At 34.8% G+C, this 20507-nt stretch overlaps 1 protein-coding gene across 1 annotated transcript in view; it reads left to right on the forward strand.

The window, feature by feature from the left end:
* UTRN (utrophin) overlaps window positions 1-20507 on the forward strand; it is a 463855-nt gene that overhangs the window by 366485 nt on the left and 76863 nt on the right. The window contains exons 56-58 of the mRNA XM_074333962.1: window positions 5212-5358; window positions 7776-7854; window positions 10985-11045. Of these exons, the coding sequence (XP_074190063.1) occupies window positions 5212-5358; window positions 7776-7854; window positions 10985-11045 (287 nt within the window). The remainder of the gene's footprint in view (window positions 1-5211; window positions 5359-7775; window positions 7855-10984; window positions 11046-20507) is intronic.

Below are 20507 nucleotides of genomic sequence, written 5' to 3' on the forward strand. Positions count from 1 at the left end.
CCAAAATCAGCATTTCCAGTCACAACAGATGTTTTCCATATGCCCCTCACCATCAAAACCCCTTGTCCCTCAAATAGCAACTAATGTGACTTTTACAATAATTTGCTTTCATTTGTATTCCTTTTTTTTCCCCACTCAACTGTGCATCCCCTAAACAGTTGGTTAAAATCTTTTTTAAAATCCCTTTTAATATCCAGATTTCCCCTCTATCTTTTTATTTTTTCAATGCATTTGTTAAGGAAACAATGAGTTGTTTGTTTTATAGTGTTTCTCACAGCTTGGATTTTGCAGAAAGGCATCCACATGGTGTAGTCTGGCAAGTTCCTCTCCACTCTGCGTTTCCTGTAAATTGGTAGTTGGATTTAGAGTTTGAATCAAAAGCGCACTGTTTTACAGGGAATTCTTCTCTATACATTTTATCTCATTGTCTGAGTATATTAATGAGGATTCATTTAGTTATAAATTCTCTTACTATTCAGGAATTGCCCGAAGTTAAGGATGTTAGACCTGCCTTCTAGACCCCCTTTGGCTCCCATATTCCAGAACATATCCAGAAAACAAAGTTAATGGAATTTGGGCAGTAAGAGGCACAAATAACAGATTTAGCAGGTAGTGGGATTTATAATAGCATTGTAAAGTATATACTGGGTAGTCATAAATCAAATAAAAAATAAACCAACGAAAAATCAGAAGGTGTTAAACTGACAATATCTATCATGAATGGGACTTTTATTGCAAAAGAGATGCCTGTTTTGTACACCTATATTGGATAGCACTCTCCCTTTGTACTTCTGCATGTGGCTGAATGGGAAGAGAAGCAGGGACTAGGAAATTAACTGAATACTTAGGCAAATTACATGAATAAATACATATGTGTGTGTGTGTGTCTGTATATATGCATATGTATTTAGACATAGGAATAATATAATACCTAGCATTTATTGAGGCTTACTATATACCAAGAACTGTTCTTAGCCAGTTTACATATATGTCTCTCTTAATCCTCACACTAACTTAAGAAGATAGGTATTATTATTGTGCTCATTTTACAAATGATGAAACTGAAGATGTTGCTGAAGCCCACAGAGCCAGTAAGTGGTAGAGTTTTCCTGATTTTTTTCTGCTCTTCTCTTTTATCGTAGAGACCTCATTCATAATTATGTTATTAAGTACAATTTCGATCAACTGTTTCAATTCAAAGGTTTAAAAGTTACATATTAAATTTTAAACTTAAAAAATACTATTACTAAAAGAGTATTGGTACCTGCCATCTTTCATTTTAAATATACATGAGTTTCCAGCTACCCTGTGAATTAACAACTTTTCTTCCTAGAGCTCTAGTACCCTAAAAACCATTTCCATGGGTGGATCTGAGTTTAGAATAACCAATTGAAAATAAAGCTTCTTTGGAAGTGACACACTTCTTGTATTTTAAAAAAATGGTTTTAAATACAGATATTTAAGTCAGTGGTTTACAAAAAGTATGTTCTTTTGGACTGCAAAATGCCTCTTGGTTGGAACAAGAATTTATCCATTTGAATTTGAAAGTATCAGCTTTTAATATAGGATGATTAATGATGGATGAAAAATGAACAGTTGTATCTGGGGTTATTAAAGACCTAAAAGTTTTAGAGTTGTTAATCCCATTTGAGTAAAGAAATTATCCACCTCTGCATCCAAATCCTTTTCTTCAAATCACTGCTGGTGATGAACACACAATGGAATTTATAGATGATGTAATACAGAATTGTACACCTGAAATCTATGTAATTTTACTAACAATTGTCACCCCAATAAATTTAATAAAATAAAAATTAAAAAAAAAATCACTGCTAAAGTGGAAAGCTAGTAAAACTACAATTAATGTTTAAGGGAAAGGAATAAACTGTGGGTTAAAATATTTTTAACAATTTTATTAGGAAAAAATAAAATAAAAGCTCAAATTTCATTAAACCAAGTAAAATGGACTCAAACTCTAGGGTGTTTCACATGTGTTCTAAAGTATATCCCAAGTCCCATTGGAGCTATATAGGCAGATGAAAATAAGCACTGATGATTGCTAAATATTATTAAATACGCCAAAGCAATTTGGAAACAAAATCTTTGGGGTAATCAAATAATTTTAACTGCCCCAAATTATTCTCAGTCAGTCTTATTTGCAGAATACACACCTTCTGACAGGAGATGGGTTTGGGATCACATCTGCCACCAGGCTTCCAGTCAGCACCTTTAATACTAGCAGATGTTTCTGTTTTTATAGCAGGGAAGACTGCATAGACCTTTATTCTTCTATAGGAACATGCAGCCAAAACATGATAAATTGCTTCTTTATACTAGAACACATGGGAGATCCGAAATTATTTTAAAACTTGCTTTCTTTCAAGCCCCTTAGTTCGGAAGCTGTTAAAAGCCCAAAGATAAACTCTCTTAATAGATTTCTTATTGCCATAATACACTTGACCAGAACAACAAAAACAAAACCTACAGACCTTGTTTGTCAAAGATCTTTTAAAGTTTTCAAGTGTGGTTTGTAAGAGGAAAACATTAATTTTATAGAGGAAAAGTTAAAACTTCTTACTACAGATTTTAAGAATCTGTCCTCAAGTTCAATGGAATTAAAATATTTTAAATCACCTTTTGAAAGAAATCTGGCTATTTGAGTATATATATCTGAAAACATTTTCTAGCACCTCATTTTTAATCTTGAATACCTCCATTTTGGTATTTCACAAAGACATTGATTTTAAAGGCTGATTAAAATTCTCGAGTCCCCCAAGGTACTCAAGGAGAGAATATTAATGTATAACATTAAAATCACAACTGAAGAAACCTTGAAGGATTTGAGTTCTGTAATTATTCTCAAGCTGAATTTTGAGCACGTCAGTTCTCTCCAAAGTCCAGGCTGAAAAATTCTCTTTCCCCACCCTAACTCCCACTTTTCTCTATCCTATGCTTCTATTTCAATTATTAATTCCTTAGACCTATGTTATGTTAACAAAATGTTAATGATATAACTGCTTTTCTCATTGAATTGTGTTGGTGCATCTTTTGTGTGTGCCCTTTCCATCATCCACAAAAGACCAACATCTGCAAGCCACGGAGAAAGACCATCACGACTCTGAATTCCTTCTCTTTCCATTTTGCAGCAATTCACATGTCTATGTGGGCTTGCCTTCTTCTTCCAGCTTTTGAAATGCTGAAGTCTTTAGAATTCTGATGGTATTTCCTGCCTTTTGCACATTGGCTTTCCTACTCACTGTTTCAAATGTCATTGATACACGGCTACCTCCAAAGTCCATATTTTTTACTCCGACTCTGGCTCCAGGCTGTCCCTTCTGATTTCCACCTTGAACGTCTTCATGTGGCTTTTGGGCATATTCCAATATTTTGAAATACTAAAACATGTTTTCTGATTTAACTAGAATTAATTTCCTTTAAAAAATAAAGTTATAGTCTTAATATTACTTTCATTTTTATCAGCCATAATGATTATTTTTAGCCTATAGGTGTTATATAAGGAGGAGTTATATAGGGTAATTAGAAAAATGTTGGAAGAGAGAAGGCAGGAGGGAAGTGGTTAAAGAGGCTTTCTTTTTATTACTCATAAGGAGAAAGCCAAATTAATACTTGTAGTGTTTTACTAAAACCTCATGGTCTTCAAAGTACTTTAATACATATCATTTCATTAACTAAACTTAGAGTGGTGACAGAGGAGAAGAAAGGGGGCTCACAAGCCTATGCTTCGTCTCTTAAGGGAGGGGATTATAGAAATGATAAAACCTGAGGGCTGATGCTAACAGTATGTTCACAACACCTAATACCTATAAGGTAAGTTTGGTACATGGTTAACTCTAATTTTGTGATGTACCAAAAAAATAAAAAATACAGTTGTTTTTTTTTAGAATCCAATTCTGTTCCCAATTTCATATTGGCTTAATCTTGCCTCAAATATCATTGTTGTGGGCTTTTGTCAATAGAAAGAAGTTCTGCCCCTCTTGTATTACAAACTTTGTGCTGAACACTGCAGGCTGTCTGTTCTCAAGAAGCTTCCATTTTGCGTGGGGGACATTAAGAATATAGATGCTGTAATACCAAATACTAAGAGCTTTGACAAGGAATGATATTTAAAATATATAACACTGGTTTGTATGGCCCCAAACAATTAGAATGGCCTCCACTATAAAACCCAATTTGTATGTCTCTATGAGTGTGACTGGAAGACCTGGCTGGGTTGGAGAAGGCAGAGAGAATGCTGGGAAGCACATGGGAGGGACCTCTAGGTAAGATTGGTGAGAGAAAGGCCTCAGGGAAATCTTTTCTGAAATGAGATGGATGGGTGGGGCAACTGAGTTGAGTCTTTTAAAGGATCAGTGGGATCTAGGCAGAGACTTTGTTGGAAAAAGAGAACATGAAGTTAGAGGCAGGTAGAATTATGTGCAGAACAGAGAAAGCTTAGTGTTTTCATTACTCTGTTTGCTCTCACAGGACATGTTATTGTTATTAGCCCTAAATTTTTTTTGTTGTTTTCTTCCCCTTTTCACATACACTCCCCACCAGCTGTCTGTACTGTGCCCACAAGTGGCATCTGTCAGTTCTAAGTTTCATTTACCTCTTTTCTTATAGACTCCACTCCTTCTGCCCCACCTCTAACCACAGACAGAGATCACAAATGTTTTTGAAAAGGATAGACCTTATCTCTAGAGTATTTAATAGGCATAGGTTTTGTGGTTAGGAAAGTTGTTTTTACTGTGCACTTTCTAACTTAATTCTAAATGGAAGCTTGTTCAAATCAAGTTGTTGTATCAGGTGAAAACTCATTATGGTAGCCATATTAAAAAAGAAAAAACGGAAACTATAAAAGGAAATTAAAAATAGAATCAAGACTAGCGATTAATAAAGTAGATAATAATGACATTTTCCAGACTAAATTGCACATAATGAAAAATTTGAAGGAAATACATATATAATCATTTAAATGAGTTTGCATTATAATTTTTCTCTTCACACCCCTTCTTAGTCTGTCTGGGTTATAAAGGATTACTCTTTAGCTGGTGGTCCTCATTACAGAAGACCTGACTTGAGTCAGCTTTTGTTGAGTGAGCAACTGTAGTTGGCCACTAAGCTGATCTTGCCATTTTCTTGGAAGGAAAGTTCAAAATGCTACCTTTGGTTATATTCTTTTCTGATGTCATTTTTGTCCTTTTGTTCCAGGCATTTAGAGAAGAAATTGCACCAATCAACTTAAAAGTTAAAACAGTGAATGATTTATCAAGTCAGCTGTCGCCACTAGACCTGCACCCATCTCTAAAGATGTCTCGCCAGCTAGATGACCTTAATATGCGATGGAAACTTTTGCAGGTATCAGCTGATTCCTCTTCATAATCCAGGTTCACCCCTTGGTGGGTCTTTAAACCTTACCTCACTATTCTACCAAGCACCATCATTTTTTTCTTTCTTTAGTGCTTATATTTGGTAATGGATTCACAGCATGTGACATCAGTTGTCTTTCAATATCTTGAACCCAAAGGCTTCATTTATTTATGAGTATAAGTTTTAGTGTAATTTTTTATGTACTATTTATATGATATTTGTAGAAAATTGCAAAAGGTCAAATAAATCATAGTAATTGAAACCTGTGGTAGGTCACAGAAAGATTTTTTTCCCTTAATGGCTTGGAAAACAGTCATTTTTCTTACTTTAATCATGTATTGTTTATTTCTTTTGAAAAGTTAAGAGGGTCTCCATTCTTCTTCTTCCAAATGCTTGCTATTTAGGTGTCTTGCTCAATGTTTCCAGCTAGCACATTTATACTGTTGTACCACAATCCTTCCCTTTAGCCCTGAGATCTTAGCTGCCCTAATGCAGTTGTTTTAATGACTCTGGATCATACTTGCTTGTCCTAGAGTTAATAGAGCGAAACCAAGAAGAACCCTCTTGAGTATAACTAGGTATCAGCATTTGCAAGTCACTGCTGCCCATGCCAATCAACAGTTTTGGGCCCAGCCTTTGTGAAGCTTTGTCACTTTCAATGGCCAGTTCCTACGTCATAATAATTGTTTTCTTCCTCTGCAAACTAGCAGGATCATTTCAGTGAAAGATTGAAAAAATAATTCTTACTAATTTCACTCTATACTTTTCGCCTAAACGTGATATTTAAAAAGGTTAGTATGCAATTTTGAGGTGGTACACAGAAGCATTTTATTTTAAAGATATAATAGATTTCCTGAATTAATTCAAACACTGAATACCCCATGGTTCATATTTTCTTCATGAAACTGAAGAGGTAAGAAATGAGCTGTATAGTATTAGACAGTTTTTTCTGTCTTTGAAAGGAGTGTTAATAATCTGGGATTAGTAAAGCAGGATATGTTAAACTCATATGGGCTGTTCTAGTGAGTGGAACACAGAAGTGTTTGACCTATACTCTTTTTTTTTTCTTCTGCTTTATGTCTCTAATTCATCATCTTCATGTAGTTATTCCTGTGGTCCATCTTGATTTCTTTCCCATTCTGTTTCTGTTACCATCATCTCCAAAGATTAGAAGTGAGGGAATACGTTATGCTTGAAAAAGGATATGTATTCTGTCAGCCTTATCTTTGAGCCTGGTAACTGCTAGAGCTCAATATTAGTTGCTGGTTGCACAAAATCCGTGCCGGCAGACAGCGTTGTTATATTTCTTTAAAGCAGTAGCATCTTCTTTTCCCCTCCTGAATGTTAAGTGTGGCATTTGAATGTTTTTCAGCCTTAATGAAAGAAAAATACTTGCTAATGCAATTTAAATAGCTAATCAGGAGAAATTAGAGCTGTCCAGTGAGCCAGAGATACACACATTTCATTTAAGGGCAGCTGAAAATAAGATTGGCAATCTAAGTGGAACAGCTACTATACTACACTACACTATGTAGAAGACCAGGAAAAAGGACATGGAAATGGCGGTAGGCTGTGTGCAATTGTTATTGATTGGCCATTAGGTTCTCAGTTTACCAACTCTTTGTATCTTCATAATGTAGACAGCTAAAAATATGGTGTGTGTAAACAAATTATATAGGGTATATTAATCTGCTATACCTCCCAATCAAGTGCTTGGACACAAAATTGGTGGAAAATAAGAAGACATCCCATAATCATGTATATCCTATCTATTATCTATCTATCTATCTATCATCATCTAATTCTGTTGTCTCTCTTGCTATCTATTTATCTATTTTTCTTCCTTAGAGTATTTTAGACTGCTTTCTCATTTGTTCCTTAGCACTTAGTTTTGCACTACATTTGTTCCCTGTAGCACTTTCTTACAATAGAGAGATGAGAAGCCACTGACCCCATTGCCACATCTTGACTTAAGATGCTATAGGCCTTTACTGCTTTGGAGGCAATGCAGATTAATAGCAAAGGCATAGCCTCTGGCACCAAATGAACTGGGTGTGAATATTAGCACTGCCACATACTAACTGTATGTCCTGGACACCTCTTTGCGGCTCAATGTCTTTCTCTGTAAAATGGTGATAGTAATAAATAATGCTTACCCAGTACGGATATTGTGAGTATTAAGAGCTAGTTCTTATAAATTGCTTAGAAGAGTGCCCGGCACTGTTTGCTGTTACTCGGTGCCAGAAGGAGTCTGTTTTCATACCAGTGTTTTCATTTTAGAGATAGAGGAGTCTGTACAGCACTCATATCTTGGGCAGTAGTCTCATTTATTATAATACTTAAATCAAGGATATGCTGAAAGTCATTGTTTTGAAGTCAAATTATTTCTTGTGTGTGATGTGCAGGTATCTGTGGATGATCGCCTTAAACAGCTTCAGGAAGCTCATAGAGATTTCGGACCATCCTCTCAGCATTTTCTCTCTAGTAAGTACTAATGAACTTGACTGATCAAACAGATCAGAATATTATTTCACTCAAGAAGCCATATTCTGTGCTGTACGTGTATTTACTTATAGAGGTAAATATATGAAAGGAGGTATTAACATTAATAACTATTGTTTGTTGGTTATTATTTGTAGTCACCTGGTCAAAACTGATACGTTTTTTGAAGTAAGAGCAAAAGTCTTTAGGATGGTTTTTCACTGAACCATTTTTTGTAACTAATATAACATCATACAATAATTGCTATTTCATATGCAAAGTTTCTGAACTTTTTCCACAATAAAGAAATCATTTTTTATATTTTAAGATTTAAAATAATTTTTATCCTTACAATGTGCTTATTAGTTTAAAATGCACCTTTAAAAGTAAAACATTACCCTTCACAAACTTTAAACGAGAAGATTTTGGTTTATTAGGATCACTGCAATCATATTTAGCTTTCCTTCTGGTCAACTATTACAGATTTAGCCAAACCACATATGTAGATTTTTATGTAATATTCTCCAACTGAACTTTTTATTTTATTTTATGGACTATTCATGAGACCTTGAATAAGTAATTTGAACTCCTACTTTATTTATCATTTACTGCTGAGGAAACTGAAGAATGTAGGATTCAGAGTCACCCAGAGTGAGGTTAAAATACTAATTCTCCTTTTTACTAGAACTGTGATTTCTGAAAGTTCATTTCTTTATCTTAAAAGTATTCTAATAATGCGTGTTTCCTTTGATTGCCTTGAAAATTAAAGGAGAAAACATATCGAGTTACACAAAGCACCTAACACAGTTCTTGGCACAGATGCTTTCACTAAATGTCAATTCCTTTCCTTTTATTTTTTCTGACAAACACATGTAACAAAACAGTTTGTATAATTCAATTAAAGTGAAGTTTAAAACTTAAGGCAAAGCTTATGATAACTTCTTTGCATCTATAACCGTAGAGAGAACTGAAGCAATACCACGTCTTCCAACTAAATTATATTTTCTCTTAATATCGTCATGGTTGGCAATCTGCTTTACCTCAATTCAAAGTCGTTTTTTTTGTTTTTTTACAATTTTGAGAATCCCAATCAGTGATTTCCTGCCCTTCTTGCCCTGCACCTCTGTAGTGCGCAAGCTCTCTCTCCCTCCACACTTACCTCCCTGTCTTTCTCTCCTTCTCTGCGCTCCATCCCTTCCTCACCACCCTGTCCACCCCACCTGTTTCACACACCTGACCCCTAAGATAGTCTATCTTTGAGTGACTTAGAGCCCTTCCTGGGATTTACTGTCTACTTTGGTGCCAAGATGCATTTGTAAAGTTTGTATACCATCAATGTTGACCAAGTAAATAGGTTTGCCATCTACTCATTACATAGGAATTACTCCAGATTTCTTAAGCTTAATTTTATAGAATGTAAAGCTGTGCACTAAGATCAAATTAAAGAGGAATTTGACAAGTACCTGAGACTCTATTTATCGTTCAGTTATAAGGGTTAGTCATCTCTTAATAGTGATGAAACCCTACACTTTCTCCTAGCAACCATTCTTTCATAATAAAAATCAATTTCATGTTCTTTGGGAAATAAAACATTGTAAAAATTGTGAAACCCAAGTACATAGCCTTTTATTGTCTAACACTGACAGTCAAGGAGGTGAAAGTTGTTCAAATCAAAACAATTATTAAAATGAATGGAGAAGTGTAAACAAAATCCCGATTCATAAGTGTAATAATTGTTATCCCTTACTTCTTAGAATCTTTCACTTCATTATATTTCTTGGACGTTAGCCATGGGTATAAAAGGAGCCTGTTTAGTTAGGCGCAAATAAAAACTGATCTATTAACCTGGTGCCAACACTGAAATGAGGTTGGCTCGAATGAGAAATTTACCATGCCCGGTTCCATATTTTCATTCCTTTTTTATACTTTCATGGAGATGGCTGAAAAACGGAGTACTCACATTTTTATGAAGAGAGGAAGAATTTGTTGAACAGAAAAATTGCTGAACTCGTGTTCAGAAATCCTGAGATCACATCTGAGTTCAACCATTTATTTATTGGGCGAATTACTTCACCTCTGAATATTTAATTCCTCATAGAAGAAATATAACTTTAATATGTATCTTGTTGGCTTCCTTATTAATAGATATATTCAAAAATGCTTTGCAACATTTAGAATGCTATATATTTGTAAGGTATTGATATGACATGAGATTCAGGAAAAAAATCATTGGTGACAACTGGTTATGTGAGAGTCGAGCGATAGTTGCAAAGTTTTATTTGAATTTGCTTGTTTATTAGTTTATTTAGAAAAATTCCTTAAGAGTTCTAGATTCACATGTACAACTCTTCTTAACTAAGTATTAAAATAATTGGTTTAATGTGGGAATAATATATTGTTATAAATAAGGAGTGACTGGAATTGTAAAAAATAAGTACCTCAGTGAAATAAAACCAAATCTCAATCATAGTAATGTCAAGTGGATAAGTAGGAAACACTATTTTCTGTGCATTACAGATTAAAATAAGTATTTGGTATTCTTCTATCCAGATAATTGCCTTGGTTCTTTACAATCCTCTGTCTATTTTATATTTTAATTTCTCCCTTTTTAAATTCATATAATCAATTTTGTTTAAATGCCATCTGTTCTTCATAATTATTCCTGTGAATATAAAGCAAAGATGTTATTAATGATCTGAAAAATTCAGTCTTGAGAAATATAGTTTATTATCTGGATATATTAATTAATTTTGGTTTAAACTGGATCAAATTAATTTTGATTTTAACTTAATCGAAAAATACATACAGAGTACAGTTTCCAGGTAGCACTAAGTTTTAAATTGTGTTGGTTATAAACAATAAAACTTAACTTTTTTCCAAAAGTGCTTTTATCAGTAGGTTCAATTAGTTAGAGGTGGCATTAGAAATTGAGCCTGTCTTGTTTCTTTCCTTGCTTCAAATGAATTTTTAAAGTGACTCTTTGTTTGGCCTTTCAGATTTCATAATTATAGGAATCCAGCTCACAAACCAGAGCAGTTCTCATTGAATTTGCTATAAAACCTTCAGTTGTTTTGCATTAAGGCATAAAGCTTTTGGGTTAGCAGTTTCCAATAACCTCTCTTTGTTTCCTCAGCTTCAGTCCAGCTGCCATGGCAAAGATCCATTTCACATAATAAAGTCCCGTATTACATCAAGTAAGTTGATTTTAATTTTCCTTTATGACACCAAGAAAATAAAGTTATATTGATAACTCAAGAGGCTTTTCCCCCCTGTAACTTTTTAAAATGAAATTCATTCCTAGTAGCTAAAGGAAATTGTATACCTATATGTTTATATAGATAATACATATGTTTACTATTTGAAAGAAATTAGTTTAAAAGTCAGAATGATATTTGCAGTTTATTAGGTTAGGGCTATAGGTGTGTTTAGCTGCCTTTTTTTTTTTTAACACAGATACTAAAATATTTTGAGAAAAAATTTCTAAATCCTGTTGACATACTGATGTTTTTCAAAAGGTGTTGATTGTAAACCATTTTTATTTCTCCCAGAAAATTCCTTTCAAAATTGCTTGTACTACTCTTCTCATTTTATTTTATTTTTAATTATTAGTGTCAGGTGTACAAAACAATGTAATAGACATCTATACCCCTCACAAAGTGATAACTTCCCGTCCACCAATCTACTACCCCTCTGACCTCGTATATAGTTATTACATTTCCACTGACTCTTTTGCTTATGCTGTACTCCACATCCTGTGACTATATATATGTGTATATATATATACACACACACACATATATATACACATATATATTATATACACACATGCATATATATAATACATATATCTATATATGTATATATATAGATAATTATAGTTGACATTCATTATTCAGCTTCTGCTTCAGGTGTACAGTGCAGTTATCAGGCACCGACACCGTCCATGAAGTGGTCTCCCTGTACTCTTCTCATTTTAATCCACCAAAAAGAAAGTGTTTCATCATGAAAAAGTTCAATATTTTCAAGTTTTTCTTTGACTTATGGGAACTACGTGCAATATTACTTTAGGCGTATCGTTCTTCATTTTTGTTGTCAACTTGACAGCTTCTCCTTTTTGCATACTAAATGTCTCCTTGTTGTATAACATTTTATAGATTTTGTATAATTTACACAGGGTCTGGGTAGGATTTTATCCTTGGCTTAGTCTATGTGTTGTCACAGGACAGAATGATAAAATACAACTTCTACAATCCCTTGAGTTGTAAGTTAGCAAAGCTTTTGATGTACAATGTGATAAAGTGATGAAGAGTCGCAGTTGACTATTTCATGTATAAGGTGAATGACATCATAATTGTGAGAAAAATGCTGACTTGTTATCAAGAGACAAATCTGTCTCAGATTAGTTGTGTGACCTCAGGCAAGTCGGGTAAAGATCTCTGGTCCAAGTTTCTTTTATATCCTTCCTAAAACAGCATGTGGTATCTCCAGAAATCATGCCAACACTAACAGTCTACTCTTCCAATATCCCTCCTCCTGAAAAATTTGTTGTGAAGTCAGTGTTTATGGAAGAATATTTCCTAATGAAGGTTTTATTGTAGTCTGAGATTATGCTCAGAATGAAAAAATGATGAGTAGATTTGCCATTACACATAACAAATATAATAAGCAATATGTGTTACATTGTCTTAAGGGAATTTAATACTTTTATCAGTGTAGTCTCTGTAGTGTACTGAGTTAGGATAAACTCAAGGATAAAGCAGCAAATCAGCTGATTGGTGTCAAAATTGTGCAAGCATGAATGGGAAGAAATCAGAAGCTAGGCAAATGACATGTCTATTGAGAGAAGGTGTGATAATCTGATCCAAATTTTCAACATCTTTTTATTTTACATTATTATTCCAAATAATAATAATAATAATAATAATAATAATAATAATAATTGAGAATTTTAATTTACTGGGTGAATATTGACTTGAATTGAATATTACACCTTTAGGCATAAATCTGATGTAAAATCATGGCTACACAAACATGACCCACATCCTGGATGTAACTATGTCATGTTACATGAAGATGGAGGAAGGAGGCACAAGCCAGGGAATGCAGGCAGGTTCTAGAAGCTTCTAGAAGGAAGTAGGATTCTCTCTTAGGACCTCCAAGGAGAACATCGCCCTGACAAACTTGATTTTAGCTTAGGGAGATATTTATTTTGTGATAGTTTGTTACTGCAGCGATAGAACACTAATACATATACTAATTAATACATGTACTTACCTATCCATACAAATTAATTGAAATTAATTAATTTGCTGACTTGACCTAGAATCCTATATCATCTGATTGTTTTAAAATGTAAATTGGATTCAATAATTGACAGATTTTCATTTTTACTAGATAAAGAAAATGTTAAATCTCTTGCTTGATTATATAATGCAATGGTGATCTATTTGATTTAGCACTTTAAAAATTCTTCCTCAATTCATTTGCACTAGTATTAAAAGGGATTTCTGTATGTCCAGGTTGTTTATATATAATTGAGAATTACATAGTGTAAGTCAGAATTTCACTAATTCAGAATTTTTATAGTTTTGGTAGGGTCTAGCGGGATTGTATTTTTACTCATGCTATGAGTTCTTATGAGGCAATCAGTAGAGTAAAAGCTAATTTATTTGGCATCTCATTGGCTGGAGCATTATAACCAGTACTTCAAAACATATGTATATAATAATATAGTGATGGCCAGTATTTTTAACGATAACCTGTAGTATTGTAGCACCCTAAAATATCTTCAACATCATTAGTGAAAGATTGGATTTTCTTAAATATATGTAGTTTTAGTGTTAAATCTCTTTTAGGGCTTTCAAATATTTAGAAATCTGCCCATGTGCACAGAATGAGTTCTCTTATTTTCAGAAAACGTTTTTTTGCCAGATTCTTTCATTACTTGCTCTGTTGTACAACTTAGCAGTTTATTTCCTCATAAAGAAGGAACATCAGTCTTGAGAGGTAGGGTTATGTGAGCCAGTATTTTCATTCAATTGTTATGAAAACAAAATTTAATTCCCAAATAAATTAATAAGCAAGTGAATGATGAATGGAAATGCTTTTCATATACACTTCCCTTTGCATGGCTACACAAGTTAGTAGAAGAAAACTGTTAAAAACAAATTTAGCAAAAATTTCATGCAACTAGAGTTTCCTAGAGTTTGTTAGAATCTATAAATTTGACCAACAAGAAAATAATATTTAGGTGGAAATATTAAATATTTTCAATTATTTAAGTATGCAGTTGTATATACTCCAATGTCAGAATATAGCAAGAAAGTTGAGAGGAGAGTGGAATGGAAAAGTTATTTTTATTTCACATTTTAATTTTATAGATTAGTTAAAACCTACTTTAATGGCTTCCAAATGCATTTCTTTCCCTCTAGATAATCCTTTAGTAATATTTTGAAGTGTACTGCAGTGGTTCCATGACCCATTTGTTTCTAGAAAATGACAGACTATAGATCTGAACTGTTAAGAATATATGTAGTATGAATCCCTCTATGTTTACATCTTAAATTGAAACTCATATGTTTAAATTATATTTGCTGCCTCGAAGGCAGACTTTCCCAAACTGGTCTAGTTATTTTTCTTTTCTCGTATAGTCCAGTGACAGCTCAGTCTTCTGTGAATGTAAGAAAATATGAAATACCTCTTGTTACCTTCACAATATACAAAAATCTTACAAAAAAGCTAGCTCTTTCTTTGTGAATTTTTAGTCCTATGTTTGTGTTTTACAAAGTTGTTCATTTCCTCAACTAAAAGTTTACATCCAGGGAGTTTCATATATAAAGAGAATGATGAATAAAAGCTTCGGGTTGAACTTTCCTAATGTATCACATTAATCATGTAAAATTCATTGCTTCTCATTTTGTTTCAGAAATATTAATAATAATGCTAATAATAAATAAAAAGAGTCATAGAGGGTAATAATAATGATCACTGTAATCATTTTTTGAATGTTCATTTGCCAGCCACTGCGCTAATGCTGTGTATGGATGATCTCCTTTAATTTTCACAGTAGCCCAGTGAGGTGGAGGTACTGTCATTACCCCATTTACAGACCAGACTTAGATAATAAGTACATACTTAGTCTGCTTGAGCTCAAAGGGCCAATAAATGGAAGAGCGAGGAAGTGTTCACATCCAGCAACTGACTCCAACTCCTGAATTCTTGACCACTATGCCCTGCTGCCTCCTGTTACCAGTATGATTGAGGCAGAGAATAGAAATTTTTAGTCACGTGGCAAATTTGGGTAGGATGAAAGATTACAGTTAGAAACGAGCGATCAGGTGGAAAAAGTATGAGCAAACTTCCTTTTTTCTGTACTATACACTGGTTATCATTTATTATGTACCTACTGTGCTCCAGCATTGTGCACAGAGATGTCCAAGGGTAAGGCCCATGCTTTCTCCAGTATTCACACTGCCTTTCCTGTAGGCTTTCTCGAGGAGAGTTCTGTAGGCTAACATATGTTTAAGGCAATTTTACACTGTGGTCTGGTAATGGACAAATGCTTTTCTAGAGATAGGAAGGTGTCATTCTCCGCAGTCCTGCCAGACAGATGTTGACAGTTCTGAGTTGGGGAAACAAACTATGGCCTACCATTCCCTCTCCTCATTCAGAGGGTCAGGAGATTTCTGTCATTCTGTCACCGAAGCTGGCTGATAGGTCCCATGGGACTTTTAGCGTAAATGATTGAACACATGTCCAGCCCATTGGTAAGCCATACTGTTTCATAGCAGTTAGTAAGTTGTAGTTAAGAAATAGGTGTGCCTTGCTTCCCCTACAGTGTCTTCTCGAATGCCCAGTACGTGACTTTTCAGTAAGCCTTTGTCTTGGTACAAATGATTATTCCGCTGTCGTGACAGGCTTCACGCTCACGTCCTAAGACTTCTATAGCTCTGTTTTTCCCACTGGAATCTGAAGTGCAAACCTTAGCTCTTCATAGAATCCTAAATGTAATCCCACACACACAGCTTTAACATGAACACTTTAGTAATCTCTCATTATACAGTTAATACATATTACATTCTCTAAAACTGACATTGCTCAGTATTACAAATGTATTAACTGGAAAGAATTAATCTGTATCTACAAAAACCACTGTCACGCATTGTCTGCCTTATTCTAACTGCCCTGATGAGCAGGCCTAAGTCAAGATTTTCCTCAATTTATTACGTCTCCTGTATTTTCCTCACTTTCCTTTAATTTCCTCGATTTCCTCAATTTATTACATCTTCTTTATTACATCTCCTCTTCTATTCTTGTGTCCATATGGATAACCCTGCAGTGAAGCTCTTTTCGACCCCCTTCTCGCCTCCCCAGGGCACCCTGTCCATACCTCATCCATCAGTTGTTGAAAAAAAAAATTAAGTGTACAGTTGTAAATAAAATCTTGGAGAACACGTGCTGTTCTTTATATTGGTCATGCTGTTCATTTGCATGAACTGCATATACTTGTCTGGGTATATGTACAGTCTAACGGAGAGAATGAACGCTTAGAGGAATCATGGACCCTACTTAGGTGACGCATGGGAAATATTCCTTTCCTAAATAAGAGCAGAGAGGAGTGGCAGTAGTGGGATATCCAAATATCAAGAAAGTGAAAGCTAACAAAGGAATAGCTATAGCAATAACAAAAAAGAACTGAGCATAAAGCATTTTATTTTTAAAGGTTACAGATAACTCATCCCAGAACAAACTAAATCCATAACAAAGATATAATTAACAATGAAAGATAAACCTAGTTCTCTCTGAAAGACTTCGTACAGCAGTCTTCTTTCTTCTCTTCCTTAATCGAGATGAGGAATGGCATTCTTTCAGTTCCGGGTTTTTAACTGGAGATATTGGGACATACTTTCAGTCTTTTTTTCCTGAAGTGGACCTTGTGTTTTGGTTTAAATGATAAAGAAATAAATGAAATAGAAGCATAAGAGAATGTACTAAAGATTCTGTTTTTCCAAGAAATGGTCTGTGCCTCTATCTTTATTGAAAATAAATATTTAAAACTCAGTGGGCCAACTCTGCTGATGAGGGTGTAAGAACGAAGTTGCTTTATGAGAGAATGTAAGCACTTTGGGATCACTAAACCTCCATGGCTTGGAGGCAGCTTCAGACAAGTGAGCATACCTCGGCTAACTAGAAAACTAAGCAGCAGACAGCCTGCCCTGCATCAGCCAGAATTGGGAGAAACCATAATTGGGCAACTTCTAGTGTATTTACCAGTGTCCTGGTTTGTTGAGGTAATTTAGGTGGAGTGGACATTGTCTTAGAAAGATACGGACTGGTTCAGGACATAAGAAGATGTCACCTTTCCTGACATTCATCTTTACATTGCTGGGGCCAGAGTTCTTATTACTGTGAACTGGAGTTTGGGTGTGGAATCTTCTAGATGACTCAGCTCCATGTGTTATAATAAGAACATTAACTGTAAAGTACAGTTTGATTTTTAGGGTCAGTGATGCAATTAATGAAGGTCTACCATAAGGCACAGGAAGGATCCCCGTGGAGCCAGTAAGAGAGGAGAAAAGATATCTGTACGTTAATTTGTAAAGAGTATATTTTTAAAATTAGCAAAATTACAGAAGTAATAATGATAAAACATATGAAATAACTAGAATGTCTTTTTCTGTACTGATTATAAAGTGAAAAGATCCAGTAAAAGATTCAAAATAACCGCATAGAAAAAAACGATATTTTCTCCTTTAAAATATATGAAAGAGATAAAGTCATGAAATTTAAAAAAAATGAAATGATATAAATTAGCTTAAAAAAAAAACAATTATAAAAGGATACAATGATAAATTGAACTCTGGTGAGAACATAATCATGGGGTACACACCCACATACACGGCTCCCAGGGCCATGCAACAGCAGACGACCTGCAGGAGTGTTGACGGACAGTCTGATTCTCCTGAACTTGAGAACTCAGAGAGACATGGGGTAGAGGTGGGTAGGGGTGGGGGACTCCCTTTGAATTCTGGGCCCAAGTAGAGATATTACAAGATTAGCAGCTCCTCTGGGTTTAATGAATGTGTATATACATGTTTATTCTTCCAGACCATCTTCCAGTACCCCCAAAACAAGTATCACCTATCCCTCCACTCACACCCAGGCACATCCATTTTGGTCATTGATTCTAACACTTTACTGGAAAACAAACATAAACAAATCTTGTCTGATTGTTTTATAACAAATGTTCTATCAACCATGCCTGGAATATTGACATTTGTATTTTGGGGTATGCTGTAACCTCTGTTTCTATATAGCCCTTTACATGCTGTGTCTTTACTCCTGAGTGTGAAATTATTTTAAGTGCATTTTATAGTCAAAGCCAACAGATTTGGAGTTATCCATTGTTTACAATGTTGTCTTCCTGCCTTGTGTCTTCGTTACTATGATAAGCTAATGGAATTTTTAAAGGAAGAGTGTGTGCTTTTACTGTATCTATTATCAAGTAGGATCATATATCTTATTTGGATTTTGAACAGAAAGATTTTTTTTTCTTGAAATGTTGGCATTCAACCTTTACGTTGTCCCATAGATTTATTCATATGTTTTCAGAAGTATAACCATGGGTTTCTGGGCTTTAAAAGCATGGAGGATGGTGGAAAGTATTTGTGAAGGTTCAAGAAGTTACATGTACCCTGAGGGACATATAAGTTTACCCCCATGGAGCTCCCTTATCTACAGCCCCCAGGCCCTCCCTAAGGGCCCCCAACACACACACACACACACACACACACACACACACACACACACACACAGAATCAACATTACTGATGGAAGTACTCCATATTCTTCATATATTCTGGTCTCTGGTGAAACAAAATTGAGGGGATTATGAATTCCAAAATGAGACTATCACCTCTTAGATCTTTAAGAAGATATTACTCTGATAAATTGTATCACATCAGATTGCCAAAATTTGTTTTCACTCTTTATAGTTTAGTCATCTGAATGCAAATTTGGTTATTTGGGAGTTTCTGCTTGATTGCTATATATAATTTTATAAGCATATGTGAAGACCGTGTTAGCAGAGCCTGCATTTTCAACTTTATTTCCCGGAGGTGGTATTTTTTTGCACAGCACCTCTCAGCTTCTGTTGTAATATAGTTTACTTAAGAAGTTTATTGTCTCTTCCTTGTTTTTCCCCACCCTGAGGAAAGGTCTAGTGAGAGGAAGACAGAGAAGCAGCCATTCCTTTAGCAACATGAAGTTCATTGATAATTTTGATAGGACTAATTTGGGTGGAAGAGTGAAGTGACAAAAGCAAATAGAAGAGGGCTGAGTTGTGAATGGGATATGAAAATGTGCACCGCTGATTTGAGAATTTTACGAAGAAGAGGAAAAGGGTGATTGGTAGTGGGGAATGGAGATTCCAGGTAGGGGTGTGTATGTGTTTCAGGATTGCAGATCTTCAAATGTTTATATTCTGAGAATAGTCTTATTGAGACAGGGGTTGATGATACAGCATAAGAGTTTTTTAAAAATCTTTGGAAAGAAATGCCCTTTGATTGGAGGGCAGACAATTCCTCAGTTAAAGGAGAGAACACTATCCGGCAGATGGAGAGAAGTTTATTTGGTGGTGGGAAGATGAAGGAATTCTAATGTGGTGGTTTTTCGATTTTCAGTTAACTGAGAGATCAAGTTCTCTTTCTTTGGGGAAAGAGAAGGCAGCAGTAAATTGTTGTCTTGGGGACCAGGAAAGCAAGTTTAGTAGGCAATGTAGTGCAGTTGCCAGCAGTTGGACATTTGAATGCTGAAGTCAGATATTTAGAGTAAAATCAGTCAGTCTGTTGAGTAATTTTTCTCCCGCTGTATTCATGCCGCTGATCAGGTCCAGAGAAGGCAAGTAATTGAGCTGATCCATGCTTGAGTTTTGCAAGGAGTGAGAGAGAAGCAAGGGAGATGAGGTTGTTTGTGACGATTATAATGATGGACCATGGACTCAAATTAGGTAGAGGGATTCCTCAGAAGGATTTTAAAACCTCAATTATGCAAGTATACTTTCATGTTAGGGACTCAGTTTTGTGATCAGACCATCTGGGTTCAAATCTAGTTTCTGCTGTTTACGAATTATGTGACCTTGAGCAAGATATCTAAATGCCCTCTGCCCTAGTTCCCTTCATCTGAAAAATGGGGATTTAAAAAATGGGGATAATGGCACTTAACTCATAGAATTGTTATGCAGATTTAGTTTACACATCGAAAGAGTTTGGAAGAGTACCTGGTACAAATGGAGCACTGAAATGATAGGCTGTTGCTATAATTAATAGTATACATCGTGACCAACCAAGCGTGTGTTATCTTTCACTCTGCATAGTAAGGAAGAAACTTTTTTTTCTGTGATCGTCTCATCCCAAAACAATGTGGATAGTTCTTTTCCCCACATATGCATTTTTAATTAACTCACCTTTAATTTCTTTCTATTATATGCCTTTATAATTGCAATTGGAATGGAATGATAAATGGCAAAACTCACAAAATCCAGTTTCAAGCATACATTTGGATAGATAAGTAACAAATCAGTGTGTTTAGCTAAGTGTTGGTTTTGGGACAAGCAGGATACCTTCTCATCATCTGTTAAATTTTCATGGAAAAAACAA

This window comes from Rhinolophus sinicus, linkage group LG05 (assembly GCF_036562045.2).
Source record: "Rhinolophus sinicus isolate RSC01 linkage group LG05, ASM3656204v1, whole genome shotgun sequence".
NCBI classification, from domain to species: domain Eukaryota; kingdom Metazoa; phylum Chordata; class Mammalia; order Chiroptera; family Rhinolophidae; genus Rhinolophus; species Rhinolophus sinicus.